At 40.5% G+C, this 20,508-nt stretch overlaps 2 protein-coding genes across 3 annotated transcripts; both read right to left on the bottom strand.

Moving 5' to 3' along the window:
- Positions 1-3,269: 3,269 nt before the first annotated feature.
- On the bottom strand, positions 3,270-6,804 carry LOC113135519 (cilia- and flagella-associated protein 251). 2 transcript variants are annotated; one of them, XM_026315612.1, is made up of 6 exons: positions 5,399-6,804; positions 4,441-4,556; positions 4,221-4,292; positions 4,078-4,132; positions 3,953-3,989; positions 3,270-3,869 (listed from the first exon to the last, which is right to left on the bottom strand). In XM_026315612.1, exons 1-6 carry the CDS (start codon positions 6,270-6,272, stop codon positions 3,848-3,850), a joined length of 1,176 nt encoding a protein of 391 aa, XP_026171397.1. In that variant the 5' UTR covers positions 6,273-6,804; the 3' UTR covers positions 3,270-3,847. The 2 variants fall into 2 exon arrangements, with proteins under 2 accessions (XP_026171397.1, XP_026171398.1); XM_026315613.1 differs by lacking the exon at positions 3,270-3,869 and having other exon boundaries at positions 3,949-3,989.
- Positions 6,805-7,278: 474 nt separating this feature from the next.
- LOC113135679 (transient receptor potential cation channel subfamily M member 4-like) lies at positions 7,279-19,799 on the bottom strand. The gene is made up of 28 exons (XM_026315883.1): positions 19,546-19,799; positions 18,431-18,492; positions 18,132-18,309; positions 17,765-17,945; positions 16,540-16,709; positions 15,911-16,088; positions 15,213-15,277; positions 14,847-15,080; positions 14,337-14,439; positions 14,121-14,242; positions 13,659-13,958; positions 13,411-13,512; positions 13,096-13,224; positions 12,830-12,959; positions 12,353-12,498; positions 11,487-11,599; positions 11,155-11,277; positions 10,998-11,047; positions 10,665-10,903; positions 10,337-10,452; positions 9,895-10,027; positions 9,628-9,802; positions 9,276-9,441; positions 8,967-9,148; positions 8,668-8,800; positions 8,507-8,579; positions 8,137-8,230; positions 7,279-8,050 (listed from the first exon to the last, which is right to left on the bottom strand). Exons 1-28 carry the CDS (start codon positions 19,615-19,617, stop codon positions 8,022-8,024), a joined length of 3,798 nt encoding a protein of 1,265 aa, XP_026171668.1. The 5' UTR covers positions 19,618-19,799; the 3' UTR covers positions 7,279-8,021.
- Between the last annotated feature and the right edge of the window lie 709 nt (positions 19,800-20,508).

The following is a 20,508-nucleotide window of genomic DNA, read 5'->3' as shown; positions in this document are numbered from 1 at the left end:
TTTTGTTTTTGTTTTTTCAGGACACAGCAGTCAAAAGAGAGAACCTGCCAATGAGTTGGTAAAATCTAGAGGTTTATTCTGCTTAATTACTGCTGCTCCATGACACAGCATCCAGGCTGTCATACACTGCTCCTCAACGCAGCATAAGCAACACTAGGAGTAACTAATCACTTTAGTAATGATTTTAGTTTCTGTTGTAGCACAAGTAATATAAAATTACATATGCCATTCAGAAATAATAGAAATTCTAAACCTTTAATGATGTTAAGCAGTACTATACATTAAGTTTGGCATTTAACTACACTTAACACTGGGTGATGGTGAAATAGTTGACCTGAATTTAATCATAACTCAATCAAACCTTGCTTTTGGGGCATGTTCTGGTGTTACAATACTTTAAGAAACATTCCCCATTCAACATTTCTATACACAGAAAACATTTAATAATGCAATGTTTCATGTTTATACTGTCCTCAGCTTCTTTTGTTATCTCATGAGATATTTTATCATAACTACGTACCGACCAGTTCACCTTATAGCACACCTCTAAATACCAGCACCTTATCGGCTTCACTGCTCCCACTGCATGATGCGTTAAAGTTCATATTGAATTGTAGGTCATCCATGTTTTGGAAGGGCTCACAGCCCAGTACACAGGCTAGTCATGTGAAACACAGTAGATGTAAATTTATGTGTAACATGTGTTAAACACATTTCAAACTTTAGGGAAAAGAAGTTCGAAAGATCACTTTCTCTTGACACAAACGCTAAATGTCTTTGTACCTGGTCACATGTATTGTAAGTCCTGTTTACACACCACTCCTTAAATCAACCAAGACTACTTTCCGGCCCTTTACTACATTTACACAGAGAAACATACTAACAAGGTCATGCACTTCACAGCACGTGAATTTACATAGGGGAACAACAGTATGATGGTTAATGACTCAAAGAAGTGACTCTCAGTGGACATTTAAAAGTAGAACAAAATTCAAGCTGAGAGTTTTTAGTCCAATGCTATGAGTAAAGTCAAAAATGTAGACAAAGGCAGACAGAGGAGAATCAGCTGGTGTTTTAGACTATAGATACTATAGGAGATTTTTTTTTATGAAGGATGATATTTTAACCCAATCTGAATAATAGTTGTATACATCTGTATCTGATTGCAAATTGACCACTAATTATATGATGATTTGCTGATTGCCTTTTTAAATTTGAGTGAATCTGCTTTTGTAGCAGAATAACTGAATCACTGAACTAGTGCCCATTTCCAAACTTGAATTTTAACCTAGAAATAAAAGAGTCTATTTGTAATGTGTTTACATGAACTCTAAGATGCTGAGTTTGTTGAACTAGAGAAGCAGATGAGCATAAAATTTGAGGGGGATTCAATGTTTTATAGGCGAAACCTGAAGTGTTCTGAGAAATATACTTTAACATAATTCAATACAATAGATTAATATATATACACACACACACACACACACACGCGCACACACACACACACGCACACACACACACACACACACACACACACACACACACACACACACACACACACACTATGGAAACATTTACAAAAATGTACCAACAGTTGACTCTTACTGACAACCTGAAATATTAAATGTGTTTTTCAAGCTAAATCTTAGATGTTTCCAAGTAAAATAACGAAGCTTGATTTAATAGTTAAAGACCATTTGCTTTCAACCATTGCGCAGCTAAACCAGGGTTGACACATTTCACCAGTGACCGAAAGTCAGGATGTAACAGAATCCGCGTTGTTTCATCTGCAAACAATACAAGAGTGACCATGTTCGTTACAATTCGTTTACCCATAGTTATCAATAAAACCGTAACTGCAGTTTTGTGAATGATTGACATGATTCACTGTCAAATTCTTCATATATATATATTTATAAAAATGGTACAAACTCAAGAAAATGGGAAAATTGATATACAATATATACAACTGTGGTGATAGTCTATGACACCACATGACATAATGTTTCACTTGTTTAACTATGAAAGAAATATTCAATGATCACCAGCAGAGGATTTATTAACCCATCAATATTTATTTCTTTACATGCCTGTTTGTGCCATACATTAGGTTACACTTTGCTGCTCATGAGAAATAATTCAGGTTACTGTATTACTTTCTAAGGAGGTCAAGAACTGCTTTTGAGCAGTTCCACATTATTCTTACAAAGCATCTTGATAAACTAGGGCCCTAAAGTTCTTAAGATCAAGTATGCAGTCAAGAATGTAAGATGCCAGGCCCAGCCACATACAAGCAGACTGGCCTCTTTGCCAACTAAAACAGAAAGGACATGTCACATGCAAACACTGCCTGCAGAACAAAAACTTCTCAAACAAATTAACTATACATAAACTGGTCAGTAAATGTTTCTGCACTGACTGAACAAAGAAACACCTGAATGTTACTGTAATACTTCACTGTATTTGCAATATTGTTACTTTGGTGATTGTTTACCTAAACTTCTACCGAAGCTTTACTCCCTGTTCCACCTAAGAGTGTCTCAAAAAACACATTATATTTTTCACCATGATCTGTTCTTTTAAATTTTCAAGAGCACCTTGACTACTAGAGGCCTCTTGTTTTGCCCTCTCGTCAGCTGTATCAATATTTTGGCTGTGACTCTGTTGATTAAACAATACACTTGAGGTTTTTTTTTGTTTTGTTATGTTTTTTTTGTCAAGCCACCGAAAAATAAATAAGCACTTTATTTTTCCGCAACATGACACCTTACCTGAAAACGTCTCAACAGGAACTGGTATGTTCTTAGAAGAGCTCTCAAAAAACATTCACTGAAATCACCTGAGCAGCAGCTGCACCACACTGACTAATCAGCGTCTGATTGGCTCAATGATTAACCTCATTTACATATTATATTGGTCACCCTCAATAGGACTATATACTAGGCAAGCTTTTTAATGTCTCACAGACCTTTTCTTCAATTTGGATTGGGAGACAGCAAATTTATAACAGAAATTATGTATTAAAAACTACCGTCAAAGTGCATCATGGGACATGTAGGATGCAGTGTCTGAAATTAGATTCATACTGGAAATGAACAGTTAGGGTATCTCTGCTTCTAAAACTTTTATTTTGACTTCTTTATTGTTTCCGTATGACTCTATTAGACCTCCAGTGTTATAGAAGTGCAGCACTATATTAACCTGGTCGTAGCAGCTGGTCTCTTCTTAGGTCCTGTTAGATTTTGTTAAAAATGCACACCTATCAACTGTTCTGTTTAAATCCAGTTTATTATGAATCACTCAGAACTTAAAGCATTTGTATCTTATATGCTAAATCAATATACAAACAGTTCAAACTGTTCCACTTAAAGTGATTTCTTCTGTAGGCCTATCTTAAGTTATTTACATTAGCCTACTACCAAGTGCAGTTTGTTAGTAGGGTAGGCCATGTTTGTGAATAAATGCACAAAAATGACCTCTGCTGAGGAATTTTTGCATTGGTACGTTGCATTAATGAAAACAGACTTAATTTTCATCTTTTTAGCACAATAATGTGTCCATGAAGACTGACTTTGCTCAGCTAAAAAAAAATCCAAACAAATAAATGAATGAAAAGAAATGATATTCTACAGAGGATTTAATCTTTCAGTATGAGGGTAATTACAAACCTTAATGTGATTTAACACAAAGATGTTTTTGTCAGCTGTCGGATTCATGGTATGCTCTTTTTGGAAGTCCTTATGTTGCTGGTGAGGTTTAAGCGGCTGAGTGGCGTCCACCCTGAACGCTCTCTCTCCTGTTAAAACTCCGGTAACCACAGGTGGGCGTCAAAAGGGCTCGGGGATGCTCAGAGTAGAGAGGCAACAGTCCTGTAAGACGAAGGTCAGGGCATGAAGAAACAAACGTGTGCTGCAATGCAAACAGTGTGTGAGAGAGAAGTGAAAGCTCTTACTGAAAGAGGGACCCAGTTAGCTCATCAACAAGTCCGCCTGAAAGAACATACGCAAGGGAAAAGTTGATTATTTATATCATCTAACAATAGTACATGTGTAGTATGAGTAAACTCCCCATATTTACCTGGTGTGCAAATTGTGTCACACAGTATGGGGCACAGGTAGCAGGATGAGCATCCCTGGAAGATGAGATGAGAAAAGTGTTAATACAAACAAGGTCCTGTCATCATAAAATATGGCCTGTTATTAAATACTTTGGATGCTTACTTGACAGTGCTCACAGTGATCTGACTCATCTCCCTCTGGGCAGGGGCACTTGTCACAGTCACCTGCACAGTGCTACAGAGAGCGAGTGGAGCAACAAATGTCATTCACATGTAATCAGGCTGACGCCCTAACAAGGCATTCGGATTAAGATTTAAAGCTGTGTCTCACAAAAAACAAAGAATGAAGAGAGTCTTCTACTCCCATCACACTGTGCTTTTACCTCACAGATGGAGCAAACACTGCACAAAGAGCCCGAGTGAAATTTCATGCCAGTGGCGTCTTTCTTTTCACCTGTGTCATTCTGGTTTTCTGCTCTGTCGTCACCTTCATGCTCACCTATGCAAAGTCAACAACGAATCACACAACTACACGGTAATGGCTATAATTAGCTTTTCACAGATATAATGTACAAGCATGCAAATGCCAGCTAACAAGAATACCAAATAACATTTTAGTTTAGAGACAGTGTCATGATTACATAGTCTGTCCACCAAAAATGTTCTCAGTATGTACCTGGGTTACAATTCTCTGTAGATCTGTATCAAAATTCTTGTTTTGTATGATGTATTGTTATATATTAATCGAAAAGGATACTAAAAGGTGTAAGGTCCAATTGAGAAAACTTTCACACAGCACAGATGACCATGGCTTTGTGCAAATTATCGCTTGATGTTTGCCCAGTAAAGAACAAAGAAGAGCATGAACACAAAAAAAAAAAAAAAAAAACACCTGAGACAAATAACCTGTTAAGTAAAAGTGAGTCAAACTTTTCATTGGCCTGTCATTTGTGAGCCAGCTCTAGCAAAGTTTTTATTTGATTTTTACTTATTGCCTTGGGAAATTCTTACTGATGTATGGTTGTTTTTCTGAACTGACAGTATCTGTTTTTCAAAGTCTCAAAATAGACACAGTGGCTGAACAAAAGGAATGAATGGTGTAGATATTAGCCAGCTACCACATAGATAAGCCAGTCTATTTTAGGACTGATATGTCTGACGGTAATCCTACTGTAGCTGCAGTCATCCTAACAGTGTCAGCAAAATTAAGATTCACTCAAAGGGCCCAGGGAAAATGTATAGTTTATAATAAATGATTGCATAGCATTTTATTTTGGTAACCAAAAAAACTGTAAAAAAATATATATATATATTCAATGTATTTAAATAAAATGGGTATACCATCATCTTCGTCTGCCTTAGCTGCAACATCAGAGTTATCGTCTGTGGTGTCGTCCTCTTTTTCAGCATTATCCTCCTCTTCCTCAGCTAACTCCTCTCTTTCAGTTGCTTCATCTTCTTCTTCACTGGCCTCCTCTTCCTCATCTGTTTCCCCTTCTTCCTCCTCTTCATCTACAGCCTCCACATCCTCATCGGCATCTCCATCCTCCTCCTCTGCCTCTTCCTCCTCTTCTTCAGCATCCTCCTCCTCTTCCTCATCTGTATCCCCTTCTTCCTCCTCTTCATCTACAGCCTCCACATCCTCATCGGCATCTCCATCCTCCTCCTCTGCCTCTTCCTCCTCTTCTTCAGCATCCTCCTCCTCTTCCTCATCTGTATCCCCTTCTTCCTCCTCTTCAGCTACAGCCTCCACATCCTCATCAGCATCTCCATTCTCCTCTGCCTCTTCCTCCGCTTCTTCAGCATCCTCCTCCTCTTCCTCATCTGTATCCCCTTCTTCATCCTCTTCAGTTTCCTCTTCAACAGCTTCATCCTCCTGTGCTTCCTCCTCATCAGCAGTTTCATCCAACTCTTCTTCTTCTTCATCCTCCTGAGCATCCTCTTCCTCTGCATCCTCTTCCTCCTCCTGTTCATCCTCATCATCTGATTCTTCTTCACCTTCCCTCTCTGCTAGCTGTTCATCGTCTTCACCAGCACCCTTATCACCCTCAGCAGTGTGACCCCCGTCTTCCATTTCCTCCTCGACCTCTCTGGCCTGGAGGTCTGCCTCTGTGTCAGCCATGTCCTGGGCACTCACTACAACAGAGAGCGGGACCTGAGCTGGGGACAAAAGCACCAGCAGGAGCCCCACTACCCAGCCATTCACAGGTGCCATCTTGAAAGGCTTACACAGCTCTTCTATACAACAAATCCACACTGGGAAAAATGTCCTCTGTTCTGTCTTCTACCAAAAAACCAAAACAATAACTTTTAAACAAATACCATCTAATCCACAGAAAATAGTAATAAAGCAGCAGGGATATTATTTAGGTCTTTGCTGCAGGCTACAGAGAGAACGGGGAGAAGGTCATGCTCATAAGACTGACAGAGCAGTGTGCCAGCCTTGTGCTGGAAACACAGAGGCCACGGGGGAAACAACTGAGCGTGTGGTGTAGTTGTGTGACTGACAGAGGCACATGTCCAGAAAGAATGTTCATGATGCCCTTAACACATTGTATTTAAGAGAGGGAGGCGAGTGAACACAGCAGTCAGGGAAGGGCCTGGGGAAGGCGAGGTCAAAGATTATATAGAAATGTAACACTACAACTGCATGTTCTTACAACTGCACCGCACATTTGAATGCAGACAAATAAAAACCTCACTGAACATAATATAACATATTATGGTTTGTGATGTAAGGGAACTTTTATAAGCTGATAGATTTCGACCTCTAAAATTAACACAAGGTTAAACCAACATTATTCAAACACAGTGTCAGTAGCAAATAATCCTTTGCCAATCCCAGAATGACATATGGAACTGACGTAAATAAGAAATGAAGATGAAGGCAGCATGAACATAAAGTGCAGCTGATAGTCTAAAAGTGATTCGAACATTACTTTACTTTTGGTTATGAAGACCCATGACAAAGTTTCACAGAGACATAAGGAGCAAAACCTATGGACATATGCACATACAGCAAGGCCTCGATGACATCACTTGTCTCACTGTGACCATCTGATGAGATTGACAGGTGGCCCAGCTGGCTATTTACAGTAAAGACTCCTTCAATACCACTGCTCCACTATTTGACCTTCAACGGGGCTCTGGTATACTGAAACTTATTTTTTTAACTTGTCTGCAGTGTTTAAGTCAGGTAAGAAAAAGAAAGGCCAGACATAAAAATCCTCATTATTTATTATTAAATGAAGAGTTTGCTTTCATTCTAAGACTTAGATGAGAAGATCAATACCACTCTGCAGCTGTTGGAGCCAGCAGCTGGTTGGTTTAGATTAGCATAAAAACTGGAAACATCGCTTCTCAAGTTAACCAATTAGCATATTACATTATATTTGGATCAGAGCTAGATGTTGCATCCTGTTTCCAGGCTTTATGCTAAACTCTTTTCATTTAATCCTTTGGCAGGAGAGGAAGTTAGTATTTTCTAAAATTTCCCACCACCATTAAGTCTTAAAATGTAACAGTAAAAATGTATTAATTTTAGTTTAGATAAAAGTCCCTGAACAGAAAAATAAAGGTAAATACAGCATTTAACATTTAGCATAACTGACTGTACAAAAACATTTAGAGTGTAACTGTACATATAAGGTATTACTACTACAGTGAACGTAATGCCATCATGACATAATAGCTTTGGCCATTAATATTAATAAACATGTCACTACGTCATAAATAAATACACCACTCTTTGGCATTTTGAATATGATACAGATTTAAAACACAATCTTTTCATTTATTCACTGTAATATTGTAACCAAGAATAATTGTTAAATGAGTCCAGTGATGAACACAACAGTACAAAAACTGTAAAACCAGTAGGTGGCATGGGAGCAGCCAAAATGAAAAGGGCTTCATCGTTGTGCTTTACTGACACTGATCAGGTAAAGTCATCACCAAGGCTGATTCAGGTGGAACTGGAAGAAGTCAATGGGTCTGTGTAGAAGAAGTGAGTTACAGTTTGGTAAGTGAGTGATTTCTTTCAGTTAAAGATTCAGGTACAGGTATTTTTAGGTTTTTACCTCTTAACGTAGGAGGAGGTCGAGGAGGTTTGAACGTGCTGCCTTGTGCCAAAGTATCCACAATCCAGCTGAGAGCACTTGAGCAATACTCCATCTGAGACGTAGGGTCAAAAGGGAAAAAAAAAAAAGCAGTGCATTAGAAAACAGTATCATCCAAATATATGTAAAACCACCTGAGGGAAACATAATGACATTTCTTGTTTATTCTACATCTTGGCAACCATGCTTTGGACTTTTGTGGTTGAGATTAACACTTTTCCTAACACTATGGATTTTTAATCCACACAAAACATTTTAGAGAAAGGTGCACAAAACACTGTCCCACATATAGGACAGAATATTGAACACAATGTGAGCTCAGCTTTTTTACCTCGTTCTCCAGAGCCCTCAGCCTGTGGTCAAAGTCTCTGCTTACATTCAGATGTTTGAGCGCATCGTCCACTCTGAAACAAGAGACATTCAGCTTACTGTGATGGAGCCAGAAATAAATCAATTCACTGGTACAGTGTTGGAGCAGGAAGATGTGCTCACTTGACAGACATCCGTTTGAGCCTCTCTGAATCGCTGCTTTTCTGGATTTTGTTCTGTGCAGTTAGGAAGTCCTCTTTTTGAATGGTTTCCCATGTAACTAGCCTGTTAGCTGCTTTCCTGCTTAAGTGCAAAACTAATTTTTAAAAAAAAGCAAAGGTTTAAAATCAGTATCATTCACCTCAGCCACAGTGCTTCATGAACCAAGCCAATGTGGGAAAAAAACCAAAGGCCTAAAGAAAAAAATCTCACTCAACATTACAGCAACTAGACTCACTTAAGACCCCTGTTCAAATACTGACCAAAGTGGTGGACCTTGATCGACGGCACCTTGCGGATGATCCTCTTGATAAAGAGATTCAGGTGAGAGAGGATGATGAAAGGAGGTGCCAGGGAAGGACGGGAGTGGTACTGAACAATCAGGTTGTAGCGCTGAAACTTCCAGTAGATGTCACTGTTTGCCTGCACTTCAGAGAAGGTGTAGCTGTGTGGACACAAGGAGATGAGAGAATGACTAGTGCTGTGTTGAACTGACAATATAAAAAAAAAATCAGCATGTCGGTGTAGCCACAAAGACTAATTGACGGACACCAATTCTCCTTGTTCTTTACCTAAACATAGCGATGAGCAGGTTGATGAGCAGGATGTTGGTCACCAGCAGATAAACAACAAGCAGAATTACCACCAGCCAGTTACTAGACATAGTCCTGCACGGCTCTGCCCCTTCCTGGATCAGTGTCACGTTGTGTGTGCAGGCCTTGTCCCACTCAAAATCCACTGAGATGGTCACAAAAATATAATAAATATTAAATATGTTCTGTCTCTAAATACTTTGGTGAACTTTAAAGATATGCATTGAATGTGGAAAACCTACATTATTCTGCCACAGGTGTGGAACAACACAATAACATATTTCCCTCTACAAGACAATACTATGCATCACGTGCACACCAGTGCTTTTACCATCTATTTCTTCCACAGGAATTTGTCCGAAGATGTGCAAGTATGGCCTGTAGAAGACCCGGCGGAAGATGCGATCTAGACGAGGGTCATATGCGTAAAGCAAAGCCTGATTGGCTACTCCGTATGCCATGAGCCACACCCCCAGGAAGAAGAGGAAGAAGAAGATATCCTTTATCTAAACAGAAGAAAACAGTTGTCTTGCTGTCATTGTGAATCCAACTTCATGAGACATTGATCTAACAGCCTTCTTGGTGTAGTGATTCTTACCATTTTGCCGCACATTATGATTTTTGGTCCCAGCTGTTTGTGAATGGCAAAGATGTGAATAAGACGGAGGGTGAAGACCATGTAGTCCAAACACAGAACGTCCCGGCCAAATCCATACACAGGCTCAAACATTCTACAACACAAGCAGGGTGAAGCAAATACACTGGAGTAGCAGCACCACACGGTGGTCAAACTGTGAAATGACTGGACGTAAACAATTCAAATGGAACTTCGATCTTCACCAGACCCAGTCAAAGAATTGACATGATGGTTTTATATTTCAGAGATGTTTGTAACATCACAATCATATTTCTGACTTAATAAAAATTCTGTTCATCATATGAAACTTTGCAACACTGAACTTTAAGGAATTATCAGCCAAAACCACTGAAAACAACATAAAATATACTGTAGATTGTTCTTGTGTGTTTTTGCTCCATACCTGCAGATGAGTCCTACGATGAATAGTGTAATGGCAATAATGTCACACTTGTTCCACACATCTTGGAAGTACATTCTGACTGTCTGGCGCCAAGTCATCATCCCCAAAAAGAATGTCTTTGAGAAGAAAATGTCACCCACACAAATTCCTGTTTAATTTAACACTGTGATGCACTGGGCTGTTTAATCAACATTAAAATTACTTCTTGTAATTGATTAATGTAACGGATCATGGGCTCTGTCTTGGTTTCTGTGTGAACTTTTGAAATGACTAAGTGAAGGACATGAATTCACACCAAATATGACAAAAAGTCTCTCTCTGCACTCACCTCCCGGATCTCTTCACACACTATAGTGAACACCCAGAAGTACAGCACATACTCAGTGGCGGCCGGGCCATCAGGTGGGGGGGGCTTAAAGTCAACCAAAAGCACATAGGCAAAAAGCAGGAGGAAGAGGAAGTACATCAGGACGTTTCCCAGAAATGAGGTGACTGGCGCAAACCAGAACTGGCGCCATCTTGACACTATGAATGGACGCTTTGGTGGTCTGAGAGTCTGAGGTATGCCTTTAAGACAGGTTATTGTACATTGCTGGATTATTAGGTGCTCACAGTCAACAACTGCATGAAATGATTCCATCAGCTTTTCCATGAGACGCACCTTTGATGGCTTCTACCCTGGGAGAGTGCAGTTCATTTCCATCAACATCTCTGGAACAAAAACAACATCATTTTAATGAATCAGCACACTACAACCTCTTCACTTGCATTAACATGATTTTAAGAATATTACTGTGTAGTGTATACAGGACTATTACGTTTGCTTGATGTCTGAGAAAGAGAAGATGGTGGTGCCATAGAGACTGTGACTGTCCCGGCCCGGCCCGTCCTCGTTAGGCTTCCCCTCTTCCTCTTGCTCTTGTTGCTGGTCCGTGTCAGTCCTGTGAGATGTGTTGCAAAATTAGAAATATAATATGCCAGTGAAACCACTACACAAACATAACATGTAATTTGTGTTTGGAGATTATATTAATGATCCTTTTGACATCTGAGTCATCTGAACACTAAAAAAGAAATAATATGAAGATGTTTGTCAAAAAAAAACAAAAACAAAAACAAAAACAAAAAAAACAGTGAATGTGGATTTTACCTGAAGGAGATAAAGTTTATGTAGCAGAGGATGGGGCAGAAGAAGGTGAGCAGGAGTTTCCACACCTCTGTGTTCCTCTTCATGTCACCCCACCAGATCTGGGACAACAGAGACTGGACAAGAAGAGACCATTTATCTTATGTGAAATTAAGGCTTCTATTTACAAGTTAGACAGATTTTAATATAAGGAAGGTCACTTGGTAGAACCACCACAGGAAAAAGTCCTTGTTTAAACTGCAAATTATACATAAAGCAAAGGTTCCTGGGGAGTGAAGTGCAACAAAGAGTCTGACACAGGTCTTCTAAATGCAAAACACAGCAAATCCAGAGGCTGGTTAATGCACCCAGGCACTCTGACATTTCAAACACAGAAACACAATTTTTATGTGCTTTCTTAAGGTCTCTTATGTATTAAATCAGGAAATCTTGCTGCCAATAGTTCCAGTTTTCGTATGCGTTGGATAATACCTAGAGATGCACCGACATGTTAGCACCACCTCAACCTGTGGTGGCCTCCTATCTTCTCCTGTGGATGTGTGCATCCTGACCTATGTACAATAGAGTGCACTCCTGTGTAGTTGACACACTCACCCTAGCAAGGACTCAGCCCAGTGCTGCTACTGGCATATTTACAATGATGCATCAGAACTTGCACTCTGCAAAGCTGATACTGACTAAATGTCTGTAGAAACCTTTAATAATAAAAATGAAACCAGGTTTAACCTGAGATTCCATATGTGAATAAATACAGTTATTAACAATTAAGTCAGAACAAGCATAAAGGGAAGTGGTTGAACAAGACCCAGACTTGGTTTCATTGTTGTCTTTGAAATGTCAACCACAGAGGTGTAAAATTACTGACACACCTGTACTCCGTCATGGCTAAAGAAAAGCCGCGCATCAGCACTCATTCCCATCTGGAGGCAGGTGGTGCCACTCCAAATGGAAGATTTCCTAATCAGCAGGGTGAAAGAGCGACTCTCATTGCTCCGATAGCAAAAGCTGAAGATGTCTGAAAAGACGGAAAGACATAAAGACAAAGTTTGGTTTAACTGTTGCCAACAAAATCAAAAGTGCTTTAAAAACCCTCACAAAACAAAAAGCTTAGTCAAACAAGCATTGCATTACTTGATGCCAGTTTTAAACACAATACCACCAACAACCTAAACACAAAAACTCAAACCACCAAAGCATTCATGCATTTTGTAATCTACTAATAAGTCGTGGCCAACTGACTCGGAGGTGGACAATGTGAAATGTGATTTCTGATCATTAATTATGCACATTTCTATACCAGCTATTGTTGACATGAACATGAGTGGATGATGCATTGATGGTCTCACCACTCGCCAGGTTCTCAAACCTCTGGGCCAGCTCCTTCATTGACAGTTTGGTCTCTGGTTCTGTCTCTAGCTTGGACAGTTCTCTCAGGATCTTACAGCCACTCAGAGCACTCATCACTGACTCCCCTGCCTGAGAGAGAGAGAGAGAGAGAGAGAGAGAGACAGAGAGAGAGAGAAACTTCAAATATCAACAATATTTTTCAATTAATTCCACTGATTTAACATCACAGCAAATTCCTGCTGTGGAAAGGTGTCTGGAGTTTTACCTTCTCCCAGAAGAAAGCGGCCATCTCGCTGCGGTTCTGCAGCACAGCCCAGATAAATAGCGATTCCCAGGGGAAGGGGCAGCGTGTCTCTCGATACACGCGGTCACCACATAGCAGCTTAATTACACGCTGAGAGTAATGAAAACAATTGGGGGGGGGGGGTTCAGGTCAAACATGAGAAATCCACATTAAGAGTAGTCAAGTTGTCATTCACTAATCTTCTAAAGTCAACTGTATTTTATTAGCTTCAAAACACATGGTGGCCACTTTATGAGGTACATGTAAAATGTCTTCATATTCACAGGTCTGGAGTACCCTGAGAGCTCTCCTCCTGGTTGACTGCTGTTCTAAGCCCAAAACATCATAATAGAAAGGCTGGCAGATGTCGCCCATTAACAGTTCCAGGACCCCTGACACCTGAGTAGAAGAGGGGTAGAGCAACAAACAAGATTGTGGGTAAATACATGGAGTCTCAGATTATTTTTGATTTGAGTTCAGCAAAACTAGTTCAGAGGCACAGATATTCCACTCATTAAAAACAAAACAAAACAAAAAAAACTCACCTCAAAAAGGCTGATCTCTGTCACTGGCCACGTCTGTATGTTCTCTGCTGCCACTTTGAAAGATGAGTCCTGCTGGCTGCATGGTCCAGGCACAGCTGCTGTAGTTCCTAGCCGCTCCGTCAGGCAGCGCTGCAGCAGCTGGTAGAGAAGCGTCCCCTCAGCTACAGAACAATAGAGGCTTTCCAGCCTACCATAAGTCAGGTACTCCAGGATGTTGAGGCCATTCTCAGTGAAAAGACGCACAAACTGAGGCTTGTCATTGATCAGGGCATCAGTCATGGACTCTTCCAAGTCTTCATACTATTTGATTAAAACAAGGTGCTCACTTATTAAAGTAGCAGGTTTCAATATCGGGTCATTTTACAAGAAACTTTCAATTATTGTATAAAAACAATGCACAGCAGGACCAAACCTGGTTAATTTGTTCCAGATGGTACAGCACACTACACATCACTCATCTACCTTCCAGTGAATGTCTCCATTGAAGAGTTCACTCTTAGCAATGTCAACCCTGTTCCATGTGACTGCTAGCTTCAGTTCTTCGTTGTAAGGGTTAGCGTCGGCTGTCGCACGGTGCTTACTGGCTGAAAAACAAAGAATTTCACCACAAATACCCAAATAAAGATTTGTTGCCACCGAAAACATTTGCAAAATTATAAACACAACTGATTTGCCTACCTCCCACCAGCGTTTTGAGCAGGACAGTATCGAAGTCATTTGGACCTTCCTGCTCTCCATGGTAGATTGTAACTAAGTCTCTATTCTGGTAGATACTCAGAACCTGGAGAACCAGAGTAAGGAGGGAGAAAAAAAATAACTGAGCACAATATTTTGTCACACTGAGGAAGAGATATCAAGACAGAATTGATGAAACCCATGATGAAAGCCATGCACAAAATCAGTGCCTAATTTGTGGAGCAGCAAGATGAACTGAATGGAAACCAGCAGTTTGAGGAAGTACTAGTAGTCTGAAACAGACTACAGCTAAAAAGGTTAACCATTAACATTTTATTTACATGAAGTGACTCTATGAGCAACATTCGGATAATGATCATGAATAAAAACACTCAACAAAGCATTACATTATGCAGGGTAAACAGAGCTGCTTAGACCACAAGTCAAAAACCAGATAAAAATGAGGCACGCCTCTGTATAAAAATGAGGCACGCCTCTGTCCACAGCTCTTACCCGTTCAACTAGTTTGTCCGTCTCCGCTTCAGAAGGGAAGTACTTCTTAAACAGTTCTGCCACTCTGTCTTTCAGATCCACACTGGGACCCACCTCACCCTCTCCCTCACTGGAGGATGGGACCAGCAGGGGTGACGACCGGTTCTCCAAAATATCTCTCAAGAAGTCAGCCATGCCTCCTGAGCCTGCCAGTACCAGCCAGGGCATGGATTTTTTCAGAGAAAGATCAATTCTCTGGCATAAATTAAAAAGAAAAAAAAAACAAACAGATTTCTTAATGGAATAAGGGGGTAATAAAAAAAAGTCAATTTTATTATGAACATTAACCCAATAATTACTTTGAGAACTAAAAAGCACTGACTGTACCTCCAACAGGTTTGCCTCCCCTGATATCAACATACAAAGGACAGGGATATCAATGGTGCCACTACCTACAAAAACACAGAAATATTTTTACAAATTCCTGCAGCGATTCTTTGCTTCTACTGCCATCACTGCCATGCAGACATTAGGATCATGTTTGCAAACTTCAAATAATCTGATTTGCATATTTTTTGTAATTCAGGTGACTGAGGAGCAGAGAAACAAATCTCTACTTGATTTTACACATTTAAAGAGATGTGTGTCAAATTTCCTGCAGTGGCATGCTTATGGCTTTCTTCCTGTGGATACCAAAGAATCATCTTATTGTCACATGAATTAATAAAGGATCACCACAAGAGGGCCACACTGCTTGAAATCAGGGCTCAATGTGAAAAAAACTTGTTTGGACATATCTTTTATGTAGCAATGAAGAAAAGCTGAAGAACTGCTATTTGAATCATTTTGAGTCGACTTTAGTTAAATACAAAATTAGCACAGATTGTTTGTATTCACGCCCTGTGATGGACTGGTGACCTGTCCAGGGTGTACCCCTGCCTTCCACCCGAAAGAAGAGAGGCAAAAATACTACAGATTCTTCTCTCCTTTTAGTCACAGTTATTGCATTTCAGCTCGGCCCTGGCAAGCAATCACTTGTAATGTGATTCTATATGTAACAGACTAAATTGCATGCCATCTCTCACCCCAGATTCCTGTGCGCTGATGTGAGATGAAGTCCTCCAGTTTGACCCTGAACACCGTCTCTCCTCCTCTGCGCCCCACACTGCCATCATCCACCAGCAAAAAGGCCCGGTAGTTGTTGTCCAGGCAGTTGGAGTCTCGGGATGTGTTATTGACATGGTAATTAGCAGGAAAGCTGCCCTGCAGAAGAAAAATAATCCGGGATACGTTATTTCAGGGTTTCTTGCACTACAGTAAAAAGTTACAGTACACTGCAATTGTGTCCTCCTAGTGTGTTTTAATCGGATGCAACTCCACTGAAAGAACACACCAATTCATTATTGCTCGCTAGTGTATCGCTTCATAAAATGGTCCACATCGCTCTACTTGCAGTAAGCCACAATGACAATGTAAAAACATTTTAGAAATGTTTTACTCATACCCATATACTCAGTGTAAAGGACAAAGTGGGGGCGTAAGAATGAAGTTACTCCCACCCCTTTAAATGTACTTTCTATTTGAAAAACTACAACCTAAAGGAAAACAATGCTGCAAATTGAAAGCTAGTGCACAGTGAGATTGATAAAGAAACATAAAGATGATATAATTTACAGAATGGGGAAAGGTGTGCATTTTTAAGTGCCTATACAACCTGAGGGTTGACCAGCTGCTCTCGGTTGTGCACCAGGCCCCATGGAGCAATGCCCAGAGCTACCACTTTGCTGAGGGAGACTGAGGAGGCTGCAGCTGCATGATCCCTCACTGCCTCTCCAACGCATCTCCCTACACCCTGTCGCAAGCCTGGAGTCAGGATCCACGCTCCTGGTTGGAAAGTCCAACAGAAAAAGACGAAATGAGAAGCATTTGTGGGTTTATTTCAGATAAAGAAAGTGTTACCGGCTGGAATTTTACAGCACCCGAACAACAACTGTTTAACAAGAGTCATTTTACATCTATATTTGTAAACTTCATTAATGCTACAAAACATCTGGGAACTGATTTTGATAAAAACACAAAACTGATCAGATGAGACAGAAAAGAAACCAAAACCTTTTATGTGACAACAGCCTTTAGCACAGAAGTACAAAAACAACATGTGTTCTCTCACTACTCTACCATACCTTTAACTTACACTAACAAGCATGTTTGTTCTTGCAAGCACTAGCAACGCCTGAATGCCCTGGCATGTCTTATTATCTCTGATTTGATCTGGGGCCTTGGAGAAAACAGCAGGTTCAGTGACCTCAGATGACAGAAGATCAGTATTAATGTGTGCCACCTGCACTTGGCACAGTAGCCAGGAGGAAATGGCCATTGTAGTACCAAATTAGGATTGTACTCAACCTCCTGTGAAAATACTTCAACACACAGAAATAAAGTGAGAAGCAAATTATTCTATATTTATACAAATTATATAATATTACTCATTCTGATGTCTTAACATTACCTGACAACATACGGGAGGTAAGTCAAATTTTAAAATCATTTTAAGGAAAGCACTTGAAGCAACTTAATCTGATAACAAATAAATACTATATATAAGAGAGTCATTAGATATTTAGCTGTAAAACAGGACTGGAAACCAGCACCGTGATATGTAGTCAAAGTCAACAAATCAGTAAAAAGCAACTAACACAACTTCAAAGTATTTGGCAGATACTATCAGTTTAAACTGATTTCAAAGGTGAAAGGGGAACAGAATGTGAAGCAGTGACAACCCTTGTTTAATGTGGACAAACTGGTATTACCAACACACTGTATATATGGACTCAACAATACTGTTAACTGGCTTGTTATCCATGATCCATCTGTGTAGCAGTGACCACAGCAGTGATTCAGTTGCTTTGAATCACAGTTTGCTTTCATGACGTGTTTACCTGTGCTTTGTGAGGCTTTCACCAGTCCCTGCCTGAGGACCTCCCGTACCCAGGTCTTCACCTTTATCTTGGTTTCTCCACCCACTACAGAAACCACCAGGTTTGGTGCAGGTAGACCCCAATGGACTGTCATCAGAGTGTAGACTATGGATGGTGGTGTGTCCCATGATAGACGCAGGAACTAAGGTCCCCATAAGAAACAACAATGAACATCTGATTAAAAGGTCAAACTCAAACTTTAAAAATAGAGAACACAGACGTGCAATAACACCACAGATTTAATCATAAACTCTAAGACTACAGGAATACTGTAGTTTTCAGCACCCATACAGAGAACATTATTCATTTTGACAGAGAAATCACTCACATAGCTATGCCTTTTGCTGGTTCCTTCAAACTGCAGCTCTCCAAAGGCATCAGTCGGGTATTCAGAGGAATGCTGGGCGCTGTCCCAGTGGTTCACAATCGCTGTGCTGAAATAGTCGCCGAGAGCCACGGAGGCATGGGCATCTCTCACACCCCCGCACTGGCACAGCGAGCCATTACTGGCAGAGGTGAGAGGTTAACACATCAATGTGAAAACATGATCTTCTTATGAGGCTTCGCCACAGTCATTAGAGAGACGACACCACCACCAAGGAATGTGCCCCACAGAGTTCACAGTACCTGAAGGAATCTTCTACAAAGGTGGTGCACACTCTTTTCTTGACGATTTTGGGGATCCAACTCTGAAAACATTTGCAACAAGTTAATCATCTGAATTTAAACTGCATATAGGCTGTTTTCATTTTAGCACGTTAAATGTCGACCTTAGCCTTGTCTGACCTGAAATCACGTGGCTGAAGGGCTTTGAAAACTCAGAGACTCAGGTCAAATCAGTAAGGCTGACAGGTTAAGAGAAGCATTGGTGAGATATTGGTGTCTACACACCTGACTATGACTGTGCATGTGATGTTCTGGGTTCAGTTCCAGTTTGTAAGTGTGTGTCTATGTGTAAGACGTGTGTGTGTGTGTGTGTGTGTGTGTGTGTGTGTGTGTGTGTGTGTGTGTGTAGTGGGCCGGTACAGGCAGATATCTGCAGCGCATTAAGTACATTCTTCAGTCCAGCTTCTTTTTATTTAAACAAGGATCACTGCTGATCCACTGCGGTATCGACAGCTGTGTGGTAATGTAAATAGATCCTTCACACAGGAAATGTTAACTTCAAAATAAGGGTACAGCTTACAGCACAGTAGTACTTTCAGTTTTGCCAGTATCTTTACTTAGCTTGGGCAGTTCCCTTTATTTACCTCCAGAGGCCACATCAACAAGTGACACTAAATGTTATGTTACACTTATGTCTGTCAGTGAAAATATTTACTTTGATAAAAAGAAACCAGCCTTGACGTGTTATTTCCAACCCATGGTGGCTGTGTTTGATACAGTTTAGCTGGAAGCATGAAATCAAGTCATTTCTACACAGCAGCTTATTATGGGCTGGCGCTTGTCTTTGTTTTACAGTTATCGCTAATTAAACTGTTACACTGAAAAGTCACCAGACGCTTCTGCGCATTGCTCTTTAAACAGTCAGTGTTTTAGCTGCACTACTATTTAACGCGTCTTTTCCACGACCAAGCGACTTTTAACCTCCAGCGCCGTGGAAGTAAACACCGCAGCAACTTGTTTCCGCAGTCCGAGCACATGGATTAAAAGCCACAATTATCATATTAGTTACAACTTTCGCCTACTAATTTCCTCTGAGTCTCTCCTCAGCTCCAGAAACTGTTTGAAACTGTACCCACCTGGGCCTTCTCAGATTTACTTCGGCCTATCTGGTCCCCGCCGCCTCCTGCTTCTCCTCCAGTGTCTCTCATGTTTTTTTCTCCTGCTCTCCGACTCAGACAGAGGAGGAAACACCGAACAGTTTCTGTCGCTTCATTGTCCAGTCACTCAGTCAGGCAAGTTGCTCAATAAGACACGAAACTATAAGGAAATGCGCCGGTTTCCAGGCGAGTCTGGGTGGTGAGGGGAAAGTAGGTGCACACAGGTGAGGGTGTGGTCAGAAAAAAAAAAAAAAAAAGAAAGAAAAAGCAGACGATTTGCAAGTGCCGTCCTCCAGAGTTGAAAAACAGGAGGGTCCATAGAGAATCACATGCGTTTCATTCCTGTGGTGTGAGCTGGGCCAATGCTGGTTATAGCCCTATTGCACAATTAGTTGATTTCATTATGAAAAACAAAAAAAGTTCTTGGCCCCTGAAGATGCTCATTCTGACACTAACTCAACACACGCACACAGACACACACATTGTGCTTTGAGCAATGTCCTGCTCCCATATTTGTGTAAAATATCACACAGTCAGGCCTGGATAAGCAACAGAACAAGTGGGGCAATGCTTCAAATCAGAAAGTCAGACTTTTCTAGATATTTATTGTGCAGTACATTTAAATATTGGAAAAATTATACATTAAAAATAATATGATTTGGTATTTTATACATTCTATTTGCTTACAGAGCATAAATCCATAGTAAGTACCAGTCAGTCTGAGCGTATACAGAGATATTTGGTTGTAAATGGTTGGGAAATAGGTTGAAAAGTCTCCATCTCCTTAGTCCATAACTTGTTGTGCCTATCTGCCATATCCATGTGGGTCACTGGCCATCTTCGAATCCTCTTTTCCACGTGTTTTGCTTAAGTTGTATAAAGTGTTGGCCAGGTTGTGAAGTTGGCATGTGCCGAACTGGCAACCACTTGGAAGTGCACGTC

This window comes from Mastacembelus armatus, chromosome 19 (assembly GCF_900324485.2).
Source record: "Mastacembelus armatus chromosome 19, fMasArm1.2, whole genome shotgun sequence".
NCBI lineage: Eukaryota > Metazoa > Chordata > Actinopteri > Synbranchiformes > Mastacembelidae > Mastacembelus > Mastacembelus armatus.
The sequence above is the reverse complement of the archived record's forward strand: the minus strand, read 5'-3'. Positions and strand labels throughout refer to the sequence as shown.

Coding starts and splice junctions, on each gene's coding strand:
- LOC113135519 (XM_026315612.1), bottom strand. CDS start 6,272: ATGGCACCTGTGAATGGCTGGGTAGTGGGGCTCCTGCTGGTGCTTTTG. Junction 4,293..4,440: donor GTGTTTGCTCCATCTGTGAG/GTAAAAGCACAG, acceptor CGCTCTCTGTAG/CACTGTGCAGGTGACTGTGA. Junction 4,133..4,220: donor ATCACTGTGAGCACTGTCAA/GTAAGCATCCAA, acceptor CTCATCTTCCAG/GGATGCTCATCCTGCTACCT.
- LOC113135679 (XM_026315883.1), bottom strand. CDS start 19,617: ATGAGAGACACTGGAGGAGAAGCAGGAGGCGGCGGGGACCAGATAGGC. Junction 14,243..14,336: donor GCTCAAAACGCTGGTGGGAG/GTAGGCAAATCA, acceptor TTTGTTTTTCAG/CCAGTAAGCACCGTGCGACA. Junction 9,803..9,894: donor TCATAATGTGCGGCAAAATG/GTAAGAATCACT, acceptor TCTTCTGTTTAG/ATAAAGGATATCTTCTTCTT.